Source organism: Thunnus maccoyii, chromosome 19 (genome assembly GCF_910596095.1).
Source record: "Thunnus maccoyii chromosome 19, fThuMac1.1, whole genome shotgun sequence".
Taxonomy (NCBI): Eukaryota; Metazoa; Chordata; class Actinopteri; order Scombriformes; family Scombridae; genus Thunnus; species Thunnus maccoyii.
Window position 1 is genome coordinate 20899956 of NC_056551.1, and position 17601 is coordinate 20917556.

General features: G+C 40.5%; 1 protein-coding gene across 1 annotated transcript in view; it reads right to left on the reverse strand.

The window, feature by feature from the left end:
- The window catches only part of lamc3 (laminin, gamma 3), a 108070-nt gene that overhangs the window by 36900 nt on the left and 53569 nt on the right, over positions 1–17601 (reverse strand). Inside the window, exons 7-10 of the mRNA XM_042395502.1 lie at positions 15543–15641; positions 14539–14675; positions 13258–13377; positions 4840–5038 (exon numbers count right to left, since the gene is read on the reverse strand). Of these exons, the coding sequence (XP_042251436.1) occupies positions 4840–5038; positions 13258–13377; positions 14539–14675; positions 15543–15641 (555 nt within the window). The remainder of the gene's footprint in view (positions 1–4839; positions 5039–13257; positions 13378–14538; positions 14676–15542; positions 15642–17601) is intronic.

The following is a 17601-nucleotide window of genomic DNA, read 5'->3' on the forward strand; positions in this document are numbered from 1 at the left end:
TGCTCTCCTGGACTTGAAAGCCAGGCTGAAACTGAGCCTCTGTCTCTTATAAACACGAGGAACCAAACTTGCGACGCATCCAACAGCTCCTCATCAACTTGTAAAATCAAGAATCATTCAATTATCAATCATTTATCAGCAGGAAGTAGGCCTCGAATGGTCAACAAAGTGCAAATAGTGTATAGTATATATATATATATATAACTTCCTGCTCTGTGGTTAACAACCATCAAGGTTGCTGCAACAACAAACAGTGAATTTAAACCTGGCTTCCATTATTTTCACACTGTAGCATCCTTTTCCCTGGTCCAGTTCAAATGATGCCAGTGACTGATGACCTTCCTTAGTGGAAATAGAAATAAGATGTGGAATGCTTAATATTTCCAGATTATGAGTTCAAGAGTCCTGCCTGAATGGTCAGTCAAACAGCTGACCAGCGCAAAATATACTGTGAGATATTCAAAGAACGTCGTCCAAATTCCTCTGACAGCCTTTGAAAACTTTGTCAGCTCAGGATGGGTAGCTGGGCAGCTTTCAAATAACTAAACCTACAACACTATAATTTGCGATTTTAGTGGGAGTTATGTATTGGAGATGCTTCTTTGTTTACCCATCTGCCCTGTACTTCTGTGCAGCATGTGTTGCCAGATGACCGTTGATGAGCGTAGGTTTTGATTTGTTCTCTGTACAGACCGGATGGTACCAAACCTGGCAACCTCACTGTGATGACAAGACTTCTACGCCTAGACTACGCCCAGCTGTTGCCCTGCAAGAAGAAGCTCCTAACTTCCCCTAAAACCACCTGCCTGAATTTGAGTTATCACTGTTTTATTACAACATTTCAGATGGTTTTGATATTTCTTCTTTTGGGGGAAAAAATATACAAACTAGACAGGATACAGAGAGTTAACATGCAGCATATGCCTGCATAAATATGTAATAAAGCAACTTTATATGCAGAGTCAGTGAGTGAGATATTCTACACTGATACAAAGACAGGCTTAACCATCATCTTGCTAGTAATCCATCTTGCCTCTCTTTCCCATCACCTGATGCTCCAGTTGAAGAGCGCACCTCTACTTTTATCCACACCACTGAAACCAATTTCAACAAGACTGACTTGTCCTGTCAAATTCTGATTTTCATCATCTCCGACAACAGACTCCTGCCCAATCTGCTAACAATTTTATTGTGATTCTGGACAACCAACTTCTGAGTGAGACCTTCACTGCAACCATAACTCGATCTTGCAGGTTTGCACTTTTCCGACATCCATCAAGTCAGACCTTTCCTCACCAAGGAGACTAACTAGCTCTTTGCTCATGCTTTAATAATCTCCCATCTGAACTAGTACATCTTCTCTCCTAGCAAAGTACAACTTTCTCAGAATGCTGTAACATACCTTTCCTTCAACGTCTTAAAAATTAAACCTATCGCTGTTTTTTCAGATGCCTTTCAGCAGCAGCCGACAGCCAGTTGCCCATTGTTACTGAGACTGTAAGGGTGTGATCCCTCAAGTATGTGGAGGCTCTACAGGACTGTTTTGAGCTAATGGACCGGAACATTCTCTGTGGAGCACAGGGAGAGGACAATGCAGGGCCCCCCGGCTGCATAACGTCAATTTTCATGCAGACCCTTCAAATCCATTAAATAGTTTGCTGTTTCCTGTGGTTCACTTAGAAAAACAAACCATGGAAAACAAAGAAAATTAAATCCCTTCTTAAGGAAGAAGAGGGCTTCCAGGGCTTGCTACAGGGAGGAAGTGAAGTTGGTCTGTGGGTGCTGAGGAGGAGAATTAAAGATAGAAACACAGGGGCAGGATTGAAGACAAATTGCAAGAAAACAGTGTGAAGGAGGTGCTGAGTGGGATGAGAAGGATTACTGGCTACAAGACATCAGGCCAAGTGGGAGAAGAGCACAAAAATAGAGTGAATGACTTAAGCCTGTTTTTGAACAGGTTCAACATGGAGACCAGGCCAGCTGTACCCACTCCCCAGGTTGCCCAGGCCTAATGAGATCTCTCCACAACAATGTGACTGATTACACTGCCGCTTCCCCACAGACTATCCCACTAGGGTTCACCTCTTCAGCCTCAGGCTGCCTCCTCCAGTCATTCCCATCTTCAGAATGACCACTTCACTGTGAAGGGTAAGGAGGAAAAGGCTCGCAGGAGTCTTGGTAGAGTGCAGAGTGGTGCAAGGAGAACCACCGGAAGTCTAATGTAGTCTAATGAAGTCTAATGAAGTCTAATGAAGAAAGAGCCGAGAGGTTTTCAAACAGAGAAAGTGGCGGTGGCATAAATAGCTGAGGATCGATGTCAACAAGAAATTTGACAGGTTTGACAGCACAGAGGATCATAAGAGATGAGAATAGATCATTTCCTATAGGAAGGAACTATATGTTCTAGCACAGGTTGTCTTTATGGTGTACTTGGCAGGCAGACACTACAGTATGAATAGTTTGGTGGAAAAGCTGATTTTGAGGCAATAGCTCAGGATCACACTGACTTAAAGGCTAGGTTCACTGTTATTTAAGTTTGTCTTAATACAATAGTCACATACCTATATGTATATTGAACAAGTTGTAATTGTCAGTCTGAATATGATAAATCAAGTGGGTATCTTCAAAAGTTATAATTTCCTTGTGTTACTATCGCTCCAGTGTGCATGGCTCAGAAAGAGATCATTTTTCTGAGGAAACAAAAAGAGGGAATTTATCACTAAACAGAGTGTAACTCTGGAAGATATCCACTTGATTTGTCTAATTCAGACTGCTGAAGCCTCATACCTTAGCTTCGGCTTAATGTAAGTACCCATTTTTACACAGAACAAGGACTGGATTTAATGTCCCATCTCGTACATCAGAATCAGAGATCTCTTCTATGGGGCGTGTTAGTATTATTTTAAGACAGGCATGAAAATTGTGAACCTGTCCTTTAACTTAACTGCATCTTGGGTTTCAGCAATATATATACATATATATATAAAACAAGGAAACAAACAAACAAAAAAAGAAAAACAACTTGATTTCAGATGGCTCAATATGTTACACTTGACAGTAACACAAATAAACTCATGGTCATGGAGCATGACGCTGTCAAAAAAAAAAAAAAAAAAAGCCCAGGCTGGCACAAGACAACTCAATCAGTGCTTTAGTCTCACTTTCCAAATAGAGATGCTAATCAACTGTTTACAACACAAACAAAAAATTACAACTGGCACATGCACCCTTAATATAATCTAACAGTAGACACCAAGAAAACAAAAACAGCAGACTGCCAGCTATGAATGATGTAAACACCATCAGCTCTGTGTAGCGGGAACTGTGTCGCAGCTTGATTTTGATTGCAGCTCTGTTCTTTATCATAATATCCCACCTCTGATTGCTGCGGTATTTGGAGAAGTTCTGTTGCTCTTGGATTATAATAAAAATCCCCCATACCGACAAAGTCTAAATAATATTTAGATTTGTTATAGACTTTTACTTTTTGTTTAGCATTTATATGCACTATATAAGCATTTATTAATGGTTTATAATACACAATAATGTAGTTCTCCTATGTAGACATACAGTATTTTACATTATTGCAACTGTGTTTTACTATACTGTCATCCATTATCTGTTTATACACTAGCACACACTTACGGGTGCCCACAGGAGTAATAAACATCATTAAGGCCTATAACTACATTATAGTGTGCTATAAACCATTTCTTAAATGTTTATATACTACTTACTGTATAAATAAATAGGGAAGTTAAAGTGTTACCCATACATCTTTATGAAATTGCTTTATTTTCATATTAATTTGTGCAAGGAGAATGCATCATCTGTTCATATGAAAACAATATATTTGTTTAAATCAATGCTCCTTTATATATTATTTTTGGTATAATGTTATTTTCTACTATATTCTCCTTCAATGGCCTAGTTTGCCTCATGGAGATCAATAATGTCATCTACTGGCTGTCTGCAGCTGCTCGTATCCAATTTGAAGCCCTGGTATTTCCATATAATGCTGCACGGGGACTGCTGTCCACTCATGTACCTCCAGGCCATGTGCCCACCCTACTGTGCACTCCATCTATTGCTCTGCATGCTGTCGCTATAATCCATTTAGCTCTCCTTTCCCTGCTATGACCTGGTCATCTTTCAGTCTACATTCACACTCCTACAAACCTACACTCCTTTTTCCTATGTTATTGGTCCAATGTCTTTCATTACAAGAATGTATTTTTTATTTGTTACTGTTACTATTGTTTGTTACTGTTGTTTGGTACTTGTTCCTCTCTATTCCATTATCATTTCAGGGTAATACAAATTTTGTCAGTTGAGAGTAAGTTTGACTTTTGCTCCCTGTTAGTATCACTTTCTTGTACTTTTGGTGACTTATTCCACCGCTACACACATTTCACTTTGGGTGAGACCATCTGCTAAATGTATAAATTGTAAAAATGGAAATGTATTGCTGCTGCTTCTGTACCTGCCAGATTTACATGACAGCCAGCGCATGGGGGAGCTGGCTCATCACTACATTCATATCCCGACATTCTGCTGGGGCCGTGACAGCGCAGTCAACGTGGGTGAGCTGTAATCAGTACATGGGTGTCCTGGATAGTCTGTACTCTACGGACTAACAAGGAACAAGTCAGGCAACAGGGAGATGTGTAGACGCAGAGAAAAGCTAACAACTCAACATCCATTCTAATGTACATATTCAGGCAAACGCTTTGCTTTTTTTCCAGAGAGACTCAAGTTCAACAGTAGCAAAAAAAAAGAAAAAAAATGCACACATGCAGAGACTCACAAACTGACAGCCCCATGCCTGCATCCTTGTACCTGACAATCCAGGATTTCCTCGGTGTGGGGCCTGGGTCACGGTCAAGCACCGGTTGGGGTGAAAGGTCGGCAGACACGGTGATTCCAGAGCCTTGGAGGAACAGAGTGACGTGGTCGGGGAGCAGCTCGGGGGTCTCGGAGGTGAAGGTGATGGAGAGGAGCTGGCCGTAGCTGTAGACTTGGTGACCCAGGAATTTCTCTAGTGGAGGGCCAAAGGTTGGATGTTAGAGAGGTGAGCGGAGTCAGCTTTATTATTGAACTCTCAGCTGACTGCCATCAGTGTAAAAAATACAGATATAGAATTGTGTGTGTGTGTGTGCAAGTGTGTTGTAGTGTGGTTTTTGTGTACATTTAAAAATATTCTGCCTGTTCCTCCCTCTTTCTGTGTGTGTATACGTGAGGGCAGAGGGGTACAGGCTTTTTGAGCCCACATGGAGCACTACAGGAGTCTATGTGTAATTACCCACCCTCTCATCTCTGACTCATTACAGCACATTAACAGGACTTCAAAGAGCCTAGCCACCACTAGACATCCCCTCAATCCGCTTCCAACCTCCAAAACTTGCTAACGGAAAAACATACACAAGTTGTATATTTTTTATATATATATATATATATATATATAGATAGGCAGACGTCTTTTCTTAATACGGAAATATTATTGCAGAAAGTCTTGCATTCGTTATTCTCTAAAAGTTCAATTTTCATTAAAAAAAAAAAAACCTTTACTGCCATTCTCTACCAGCTCCGGATGAGTGAGTGGGTAAAACTGACAGGTTGCACGCTTGGTTGCCACCTTGTTTTTGAGCGTAATCGTGTGTGAAGTACATCTTGAGCTCTTCTGGGGGTTGGGAGGGCAAAGGACTTGAGTGGGTGATTTTGCTTGCGAGGGACCTCTGGCGTCATTCAGAGCAATTCAGCTGTCTGTTCGTCTAATATCTGCTCATCCAACAACCCCCTTTTTATCATCACTGCCGTGCCCTTTTGTACCTCTACAGCCCACTCTCGCTGTGACATCCTCGGCCAGATTATTAATGTCTTTATTTGACCCGCAGCACTTGTGTAATGCCCAACTTTTTGACGCCCTGAGTTGAGTTTTTTGGCTGCTATTGGTAATTTATTACAAAGTGATGTGTTAAAGGAATTAGTTCTTACTCTTTTCTTTTAAAGTAAAAACAATGTTTTCATATATTTCATCATATTTTCATCATTCATCATTAAATACATTCTATGGTCCAATATATAATGCTATGTGCTTTACCAATCACTTAATTTGCTTCATATATCTGTTGCAGCTTTTTACAGTGTTTACATGAAACACATCCTGCTTCAATCATAATTGTTAGCTTTTAAACCATTTCAATTTTAGTGTGAGAATACAAGAATGAAATGTAGCGCTGTGTTATTTATTTTTAGCATTCAACTGTGGGATCAGTACTTGTAGGAAATGGAAAAAAAACAGACAGTGATAAAAGAGGAAAGGCTTCAATTACATGACTAATCAATAACACTTTCTGTTCTAAGCCCAATAAGGCATCATTCATGTCAATGTGACTTTGGAATAGATAATTACAGCCAATCAGGAGCAAGGGGAGCGGCTTAACAACCACCAATCATCGCCAGTGAAGACAAAACAGTTTCTCAAGTGAAATGAGCTGTCACAAATCTCAGTGTAGTTTCAGAATCAATACATATTGATGACAAGGAATAAAACAAAAATGAGCCAGTCCGGAAAGAAAAGAATTATCCAGTCCAGAAAAAAACTAATTAGGCAGGAATGCCTTCAATGAGCCCTCTCACATCTAAACATCTCAACCAGTGGAAAAACAAGCAATATGCAAAGGGTGAGAGGTCTAAATGAAAAAAAAAAAAGGCGATCGATATTCACTCTTGAGTCCGACAAGCCACCCTCATACCAGTGTAAATTTAGAACCAGACACATAAACGTCTCAACAGGATGTGGTGACTGGAGCTTAACAATGTCTGCATTTCACACACACACACACAAAAATGTCCAATATTAAGAACAGAAAACGTTTGACCATGTGCACTCCAGAATGAGTGGAGCATTTTTTAATCTGTATCAGCAGTGATCGGCAGTAAAGCATCATTTGTCTGTGCTTTCTAAAACTGTTACAAATCATTGTTAAAAAAATATGTTATATGATGTGATAACGCTGTGGTTAAGGTCTGGTTAGGTTTAGAGAAAGATCACTTTGTTAAGGTTACAGAAACATGTGATGTGGGTTAATAATAATAACTTTATTTATATAGCACCTTTTAAAGTTAGGTGACCTTTGTAGCCATGGATACAATAACAGCCACAGGGTTAAGGTTAGGGGATGATCGTAGTTACGTTTTTTAAAAAACTGTCCCAGCTCGCAGTTGGAAATGTAACACTCGTGGTTGGAAACAGGAAATGAACAGCAGCAGTCTCATGTGGCAAAGTCCACTGTTGGGTTCATGCCTCCATCCACCCCTCGTCCTCTCAATGTGGAAATTTGTCGACATATATAGACGTCATCTGAACTGCTGCTCGGGGTCATAATTACTATGGCTGCTAGATGGCATCTGTCACTCAAACATAACAATACTGTAGGTCATTTTTGGGTGACTGACATTATGACCTATTGTGTTGTTTTTCTTGGGAGAACAGTCTTTTTCTTACTTATGGCGACATGTTGTCTACAGATGCATAGGCACTATTTCTTAGGTAGAAAAGATTATTAGTGTTAGCTTGCTGACTGAAATTCTTTAGCAATTGTTAAAAAAAAAGTTGATATAATGTCTGGTAAGGCTGGTACTCAGTGTGATCGAGAAATGCATTGAGGAAAATGGTAGATGTTGATTGGGGAAAAAAGGGAATAAATAGAAGAAAAAATAGGAAAACTAATGAGATGAAAAATAAAATGACATAAATGATATAATAAAATACATCAACTGGTTGAATGTGAAGGAAATGTTTAAATCTTTATATTTCTTATTTCATTGATTTTTTATTACTGTATTATTTATTCATATATTCAGTTACATTTTTGTCTGATACCTTTACCTGACTTTTGTAAGTTTCTGAGCTTCATACCTTTGAGGAAATAATTTCTGTAAAACTACAACATTATTGATCATCACCCTCTTTTATTCGCTACTGAATGTTTGCCCTTTTATAAAATTTGATCCCAATCAGTCTTTTAAGACATACACCACTCAAGCACCACTCAACAGAATAGCATCTGGCAGCAAATCATCACTGTCGCATTAAGTTTGTAAATGAGAACAGCCTCAGCAGAGCCACTATTTTGGGGGGAGAGAGAAAAGGCAATTACCTATGTTCGAGGAGTGACGCACTGTAATAATGAGTAATATAAGAAACTCATGTTCACAGAAAATAAAAGTCAACAGATATTACTTTTGAAATGATTAATAGGAAATACATACTGCACATTCCTTGCATAACGGTGGGTAATGAGCCCAGTAATACTACTGTGTGACTAAGCTAATATTCTCCCCTAAAGTGCTCCCTTATGGTTGTCAGTGGTTTTGTTTCAGATGTAGCTTGCTGATCATTAGTCTGCTGGGGTCTGATCTGCATCAGTGTAATTCTTGGGTGTTCTTCCCCCGTCTATAAGGACAGAGGTTCCAAAGCATAATTACTCAGAACCCTAATAGACCATCAAGGGATGGCCCCAGCGGTGGGCCCCTCTCTAAAGTAATGAATCACCATGAAAAAAAAAAGTGTAAGTGTGATCTACTGTCCGTGTATTACCATGGTTTATATTCATTATTTTATCTCTGATGACAAATAGCAGAAAATGAAAAAGTTTAACCATCTCTAAATACCACAGCATGCAAGCTGCACAGATTATTTGAGAATGTATCTCTTCACACAATGCTGAGATTTGCATGTTTTTTTTGTAGCATTCAGTGTAGCACCTAAACCAACAATTTTAATAACTCATCAAGTCATTTACTAAAGGAATAGTTTAACATGTGTGGGAACAGACTTATTTGCATTCTTGCTGAGAGTTAGAAAAGGAGATTGATATCACTCTCAAGACGAGACAGTTAGATTAGTTTAGACTGGAAACAACTTGCCTGGCTCTGTCAAAAGCACCTGTAAACCTCATTAATTAATATGATATGTCTTGTTTAGTTAATCCTTAGAAAAACCTCAACTGTAAAAATAACAATTTTGGTTTTGTGGAGCACAGACAACCTGTGGAGACTCCTGATAGTCTTCAACAACTAGTTTTAGCATATAACTCCCCCTAAAAACCTCAAAAGTCTGCGGTTTCACACGTGGGTTTTTGTCTCAACATTTCCCAAAATGTCAAACCATTCCTTTAGGAGCAATTGCCAAACACTCTGATTTGAGCTTGTCCAATATGAGGATTTGTTGTTTTTCTCTAGTTGATATCATTGTACGGTAATTGAGAAACTAAATAATTAATAGAAAATAATATCAAATATTAATATCAATAATACAGATTCATTTATTTATTTGAATCAAAAAACCAACATTAACAAAAAAAAAAAAGAAACCAAAGCTTCAGTCTGTGCCACTGTATTGCTATTTTGTTTCTATGAGACTGTCAGAATGATCTGAAGTCCACTGACTGTACCGCCGTTGACACTCTGCCAGGAACACATAAAGCCGCCATCACAAGTGATACATGCCCAAATAATGTTTGGGGAATGGTGGAGGAGCTCACGATCAATCAGGGGGTTTAGACTTTGCTCCAACAAAATTAAATCAACTCCATTTCAATTAAATCACTGCCGCCTCGCACAAACACAAGTCCCACTGAGGCTCTCGCATCGACCGGCATGCAGATAGTTCGACGGCAAAGGCTAGATGGACAAACTTTAAACTTTCAAACAGTCCGATACTGTCAGGACACCGAGATTAACACTAAACTTCACCGCCTGCAGGTGCAATATACGTGAACAGAAGCCTGAATACATGAAAGGAAGAAAGTTTTAGTCATATATTCAAAGGCAGAGTTAAAAAAGTATTCACCACATATGCGGACAACCTCACAGAACACCCACAAAACTGATAGTGATGATTTGTCTTAGATAATAATCTTGATATAATAGAAACAAAAATGCGTTATTTCAAGACTCAAATCTATCTGGTATGCTTCAGGGAAGTACCAAGAGACAAAGTCGAGTGTGGAGCTGAGTGAACCCGGGGTCGCCTTTGAGTAAAGATCAGCTCAGAGGACTGCCTCAGCTCTGAGGGTTCATGTCCAACCCACACATAAGCCGTCTAAGAGGTCAAATGTCAATGACGAAGTCTTTTATTAGCAGGTGTTAAGACCAAAATTATTATTGTATAATTTTTTTTTTAAAAAACACAAGGGGCTTGGTGTGGGCGTATTGCTACAGGTACATGTGAATAAGTTTAAAAAGTCAAATTTGAGTGACGCATACAGCTTATCAGACACCAAAACACTGCACAAGGGTTTAGAATATTAAAAGGAAATATTTTATAACCATGGAAGGCAATCTACTAGGAATTTACATACAAGTGTAACACCATGAATGAATGAGTGAGCGTCCATATCTCCCCATTTATATGAATCATAGCGCTGAAACAACACACATAAAAAACACAGAGCTCTTGGAGAGAAATCAGGGAGGTTAGGATAAGGCTACAACAGTAGGCTTTTTGCCAGCCCTTTGAGCATTGCCATTCGGAGTTGGTATAACCGCTGCTGCTTTTACATGTGGTTAGACAACACATGTACAACCAAGTTCATTCGAAGTATTATGAACCCTTTACTCTCCCACTCGAGCTGCACTTAAACGCTCCTTCACCTTTCATCTGCTTATCTTTCTCTGTACTCTTAATTTCCTGTTTATATTCTCTCCAAGCTTTCTTCATCCATCTTTCTATCTCTCCACTCAATTTTCTCTTTACCCTTTGCTACATCTCCTTTCTGTTTTGTTAAGGCCACCTGACTTCATTGCACGCAGTGGTGCAGGTAGCGCTCATGTTGTTTGAGGCTCTTGAATCAGAGTGACAGGTAGCCTGAAGCTGCTCTTGTGTATCTTTACTCCTCTTAGTCTCTCTTTCACTCCTCAACTGAACACAAGAGCAGCCATACGCTGCTTCCTTGCCTTCTACTAGAGGGGTTTTCATCGAAACTCTATCTTTATTTCCTTCTTTCCTCCTTTCTATACACCTTTCTTTGACTTTCCCTGCTGCTTCAGGCTTAGCAGGTTGGCCTGTACTGCACATATGAAAACTATCAACACTGCAAGCTTCTCAAACAGATGGCTGTAAGGGCTTATGTTCGATGATGCCCCCTTCAGCATGAAACGCTGCTCAGCCGAGAGAGCCACAGTTACTGTCCAGCAGATTCAAGTGGTGTCCACGGCTCTTGGAGGCAGGTCAAAGCAACTGTTTAAGGAAGTACTTCATGTTTGTCTATGATAGATCCTGGCAGCTGCGCTCAAGTCTTCAGTATGTTGAGTCACCACGGGGACTTGAACTCCGCCTGTGTCAACTGTCAAGCAGATGTCCAGGATCAGGAGGAGGACAAGTGGCAACGCACATGCTTCAGAGAGATGACCGTGTCCCCAAGCGCACACACGCATACACATTCACACATACCAACATGTATATTACTTGGACACTTGACACACCAGTAATGGGGGGAAAATAGGGGAGAGGGCAATTTTAGATGTTTACAGGAATGAAACATTTTTCGTGTAGTGAAAAGGAAGGAACAATTCTGATGTTATGACTGGGTCGGTCATTCAATAATAGAGGTGTCGAATGACTGAGAGTTGAAAAGGGGGGAAAGAGTGAAGGCCTGACCATTACGTTGTCAAGGGGAATTCAGGAAGCTCAACTGAAATTCTGTCTCTCTCTTTTTCTTTCATGCTATCTGCAGCTCTCCCTGTCTGGTTCAACAACTCCTTGTCAGACACTATTGAAAGAACTTGTGTGACATCTTGTCCTCTTGTCCTGCATCGGTTTATATTTCTGGAGCTGGGTGAAGCACGCAGATCCCTGAACACTCCTCTCTCTACCAATTCAATTTTTTAAAAAAGCCGATGATTGAATCCTGTCCCTTATGTGACAGGCAAAGCTCAAGACAAACTGCGGTGACATGAAAATCACAGAAATTGTATGATGTTCGGCGTTCAGTTGTCAGTCAGAATTATCTCTTACTTTGGTGTAGAACACACTGGAGGGATTTCAGCACCAAATACAAATTAAAAGTAAAAAGAGGAGAGACGGTGGCGTGAGAGAGAGAATTCCAGAGCTGAGTCTGCTTCCAAAGCCGATGCCGCTCTGGTCTAATCTTTAAAGTAACTGTACACATGCACCACTACGAAAAAAGGCAAGAGAAAATTAGATCATTAATGGGGATGGCAAGGCAATAGTTTTGTGCATTTATTATATAGAGGAAACAACATGAACAAGCACTGTGCAAAGTAGATAAGCAGGCTGTCACAAAGCTGCTCTCGGCCACTTGAGCCACTAATCTGTATGTGGTGGCCTATAGAGACGTCACTATAGATAGTGGGAAGAAGAAGGCAACTTTAAAAAACATGATTAACTATGTACATTTATAATTACACACATAGACATATGCTATATATATATATTGTACTGTAGAGCATGCAAACACTCATTATGGACTTATGCTCATGTCATGTGTATACACACACAGACACAAACAGTCAAACTTGCACATCCACGACTTATCGACGCATTCATTGTGACGTTCTACAAATTATGCCTGACCACCAGGCTTTGTCACATCCTCTTTCAGCTGCAAGCATTTCATCTTTCTAAAAAAAGATGCCTCCAAATGGAGACGTTCTCTGTGATCACACATTTTGGGAATTAAACCTCCAGGATGCCGAGTTAATGGGATTGCTCCTGTTTTGCTTCTGGCTGCGGACTGCATGGTGGCTGGAGGGGCTATGAGTTGATGCCTAGAACCGACTTAGTGGAGACAAAAAGAAACCAAGCCAATTTTCACTTTGTTCCTTCTCCAGCATGGCCAAGACATCCAATTCCATCAGGCCTTTGCTGCTGGGGCGGCTGATAGAAATGGGCCCTAAGTCCTGTAGCTGGGCCAGCTTATTCCCCTATCTTCTAATGGCTCTGATAAGGGATTGGAGGAAATGGTGTCAGAATATCCGCCGTATGACCCGCTGCCAAAGACCCTGATTAATCTCACTAAGGAACAACAAGAACAAGCTATGGGTATTACAGATGCTCTACTAACACATATTTACAATAACAGTAAGAACTGAGGGTTTATTATCTAATAACATAACTGTCAACAATACTAAAACATCTTCTTGGGGACTGTAAGCCATCGACCCAAATTGGGGTAACGATTTGTCCTCATTGATGATCTGAAATCTCTATTATTTTCCTTTCTGACTCACCAGGGGCTTTGTAGAATCCGATATCTTCCTCTGAGAGAGGCAGCAGGTAGACTTCTCCTTCCTTCCACAGCAGGGGGTACTCCTGCCCAGAAGAGAACTCTCCCACCCAGCCATCCTGATCTGCAGGTAAAAGAAGACATTTCAAAACACTTGTCGCAGCTATTCTCCTCTGTATCATAGCAGATCAGGATAAATATGGTGAGTACAAGAGCTTACAAAGAGTTTAAACTTTTTGAGTTCACAGAGAATGTGTCCAGATTATTCTTTTACTGGTTTTACTTTATCTGTGATTGATTTTTTTGTATGATTTATTCATTTGTCAAGAACAATGCTCAGGATAAAAGTCAAGACAAAAGATCCACACACTGCACTGAAAGCTCCCAGCTAATTTATTTTAATAGAGCAACGTTTTAATATAACAGAGATCTTCATCAGGCATTGCTAAATAAGCATTACAAAGCAAAACAAGCAATATACAGACACAAACACATTTATTGTTCAGGTGGTTGTGATCTGCATGATTGAGAGTTAATCTACTCTCAGACTGAACCAATCAGACTAGACCTTGATGACACTGTTCAATATTCCCAAAGACCAGGGGACAAGTATCAATGCTTGTCAACAGAAAAAGAGCAGCAAATGTTAACATAGGAGGCTAATTTTCATCAGTTGTCCTTGGCCACATGTTAAAAATGTGCCCTAAAATGTGAATAAAAACAACATACCTGATGAAGTTAACATATAAAAAGAAATATACTAACAAATATCATGTGCAGGTCTGCACACACTCACAAATAAACTAATACACATGGTAATTAAAGGAGTACAATAGTTCCACATTTTTGAATGTATGTTCTCTTTCTGAGAGTTAGATGAGAAAATCAGTATGACTTCCATATCAGTGAACATGAAGCTAGCTTAGCATAAAGACTGGAAGCACCTTGCCTGGCTCTGTCCAAAGAAAAGACCAGGTTTTGTACAAGCTATGAAATATGTTAATTTGTGAGCTTTAGAGGTTCTGGTAAGCTGTTTTACAGTTGGACTGAACCAGGCTAGCTGTTTCCACCTGCTTCCAGTCTTAATGCTACGCTAGGCTGATAACCTGCTGGCTTTAGCGTCATATTTAACATATTTAGACCAGAAAATGATATCAATCTTTTCAACTCAGCAAGAAGGTGAAAAAGCAAACAAAGTTGTTGACCTTGTTCATTTTAGCTCGATGAATCAGATCCCACAAGAATAAGGGAACCTCACTGATGGCTGATGAGCCTGAAACAATACCTTCAATGAAATTAGAAGTGATGTTGACAGCGGCATAGTGATTGGACGAGGAGCAGGCCAGAGAGTGGCCAAAGCAGAAACATGGTTGGCAGCCTGCTGGGTTTACTTGTTGTAAGTTGAAAAAGCCTGGCTTGCATCTGTGGATACACACACACACACACACAAACAAGCATAAAAAGTTATCAACATGCAGATCCAGCACACATACCTCATTGCAGCTATTTACCACATCCTTGCTGCAGTGTTATCCTTACTAATCTCTTTAAGTTGTTCTCAGTGCAACACTCAGGGGTGCTGAATGCTGCAGACTGCAGAGCTAAGGTAGAAGTGACCAAATGATGCTCAGCTTCAAGGACCCTGAGCTCTGACCTACAGACAGTAGCTGGCATATGGGTGGGACAGGAACACCGCTAAAAATCAGCCACTACACTAGTCACATTACACAGGAGAGGGGCCTGCTCAACGAGCTGTGAAATCAGCAAAAAAGTCAACAAACAGGGAGCACAGAATAATTCAATAGTTTCAGACCTGGGGCTGTGTGTTTTGCTAATGTCACAGTGAGTTTATCTGTTTGATCCTGTATCCCAGAGGAACAAGATAGCAACAGACAGGGAGAAGCAGAGACTTGGTTATTGGCATATTGTAACAGTCATGTTCACTGTCCTGGTCGTCAAAATGATGGATAGTCCCAAAACTTATAGCGTTTTTTTTTTTTAAATAACTCGTTTTTTAGTATTCTGCCACAATTGTAGGATGTGCTGACCTGTCTGAATATTTTACAGTGCTGTTGAATCTAGGAGTGGTGATGTAAATGTTTTATTCTAAAACATAAGACTTAAAATGAATAAAGAGCAGACCTTGCCAACATACTATATTCTGTGCATGAAGTGATGAACTGTCAGTAATGGCTTTGGTTGTTCTATTGTGCCAGAGACTACAAAAACAGTTGCCTTGGTAACCACAGGTCATGTGCGTACATGCGTGACGTAAGCAACAAGCCTCACCTGCCACAGCTCTGTCCCTCCACATTTGGCTTACAGTGACAGCGTCCATCCAGAGGAGAGCAGTCGTCCACACTCCCGCTGGGATTACACTCGCATGTCCTACAGGCAACAAGCGAGATGAAGATAAAAGGTTTAAATCCGCTGCACTCAGCTAACATGTTTATGTGGGAGAAAGCGTGTAGCTGAGAAAGAAGACAAAGGTTGTTTAGCTTCACTGATCTCCATAAAGATACCTCCCCCTCCCACCCACCCCCACCGGCCCCAAGGATCACAGATGGTCAGCTACAGTACAGCAACTCTTGAATCAGTGGGGTGTCGTGCTCAAGGACACTTCAGCAACACGGATACTTAATCTGGGGCTTGAACCTGGGTCAATGGGTTTTTGTCATCACTTCACTCATTCAAAAAGTACAACAAGGGTTTATGCAAATCATCAACTCTAAGATGCTTGATTTAGTGCACAATCCGTCATAAAAATTTAAAAGTCGGTGTAAACAACCTTGATAAAAGCAAGTGAGTAGGTGTATGGGTCAGCAGTGACTTGGATCATGTCAAAATTTGTTTGATCACCGTCATTGATTGATTACTTTTGTTTGAAACTGTAACACAGAATCTATTTTTTTAATGAGGTGCTATTACCAATAATTCAATTATCCCAAGGCAACTACTACTTGTTTCTGCTCCAGTGGTCTGAGTAATTCACACCTCAACTCAACAGCCTGATTTTGCTGCATGAATGAGAGAAAGCAGTGTGTGTGTGTTCATGTATGTGTATGTGCTGATAGAATTTTGGCTATATGTGTGAGAATAATCCAGTTATCTCTAATATTACATTTTTTTATGTACATTTTTGGTTTGTAAATGTATTATTGCCACATATTAATTGACAGATATTCAGAAAAGGAGATGACTTACAAAGGTTACATATAAGTGATTAAGTGATTTTTTTTGTCCACTTCGGGGCAGCAGACAAAAGCTGTAAATGCAACACTGACACGTTATCACCTTTTAAGTTGATATAGTGAACATGTTAGCAAACAGTTGCCTATTTACACATCGGGCAGATATGGAGCAACATTAACATTTATGGAGTTGTGTTTTTGGCCACCTGACACATGTAAGTCTAATATTCCTTTAAGCTTTAGTTTGGTCTCTACCAACTACTTAGTAAAACTCACCATTGAGTCCATCAGCTGCTTATGCTCCACTAGATTCAGCAGCTTGTTGATAACTTTGAGAGCCTGTTGTTTGGTGCTGGGAAGGTAGCATACAGTGGGTTTATCAGAGTGATGAAAGTGCTGTGACTGTGCTGTGTGTGTTGTTGAGAATGGTCTAGCCAACTAGCCTACTGGCCATACCAGTCCACCGGTTTGCTAGCCAAACAGCTAATGTTAGTCTCCTAGCCTGCTGGCCCGCTAACAACCCTACTCTGCACCATAACATTGTTAACATTGTTACTACTTATTGTGTTCATCTCTTTCTCCAACATCATGCCTCCACTCACCTCTTCAGCCTTAGTCAGAGAATCGCTGAGCTGGAGGGGCAAATTTCAACCCTGCACCAGATAAAGGAAGATGAGCAGCACATTGACTCAATGGTTGACTTAGCAACATCCAAGCTGGCTCAAAACTACATCACACTCCCCTGGCTTGGCACTACCACCATCGGAAAGCGAGAAATAGTGAAAGCTCCACCAGTCCCCCTGAGAGATCCTTGGCCCAGCCTGGGGGCTAAACCAAAGAACCTGCACTGTTCTACTCCCTCTGCCACAGAGGCAGACACAACAACCGGAGTGCACCAGGATCATTGTGCATGTTGGGTCAAATGACACTAGGAAACAGCAGTTTGAGGAGGATTTCAGGAGGATTTCAAACATCTGGCTACACTCCTGTCCACAGGTAAAAGGATCCTGATTTCTGGTCCAATTCCAACTCTTGGACTTAGCTGCAGCCTCTTCACCAGGCTTCTCTCTCTCTACAACTGGCTCAAGGGAGAGTGCACAATCCTTGGAATCCACCTCATTGACAATTTCAACCTCTTGTGGAACCATAGTGAATAC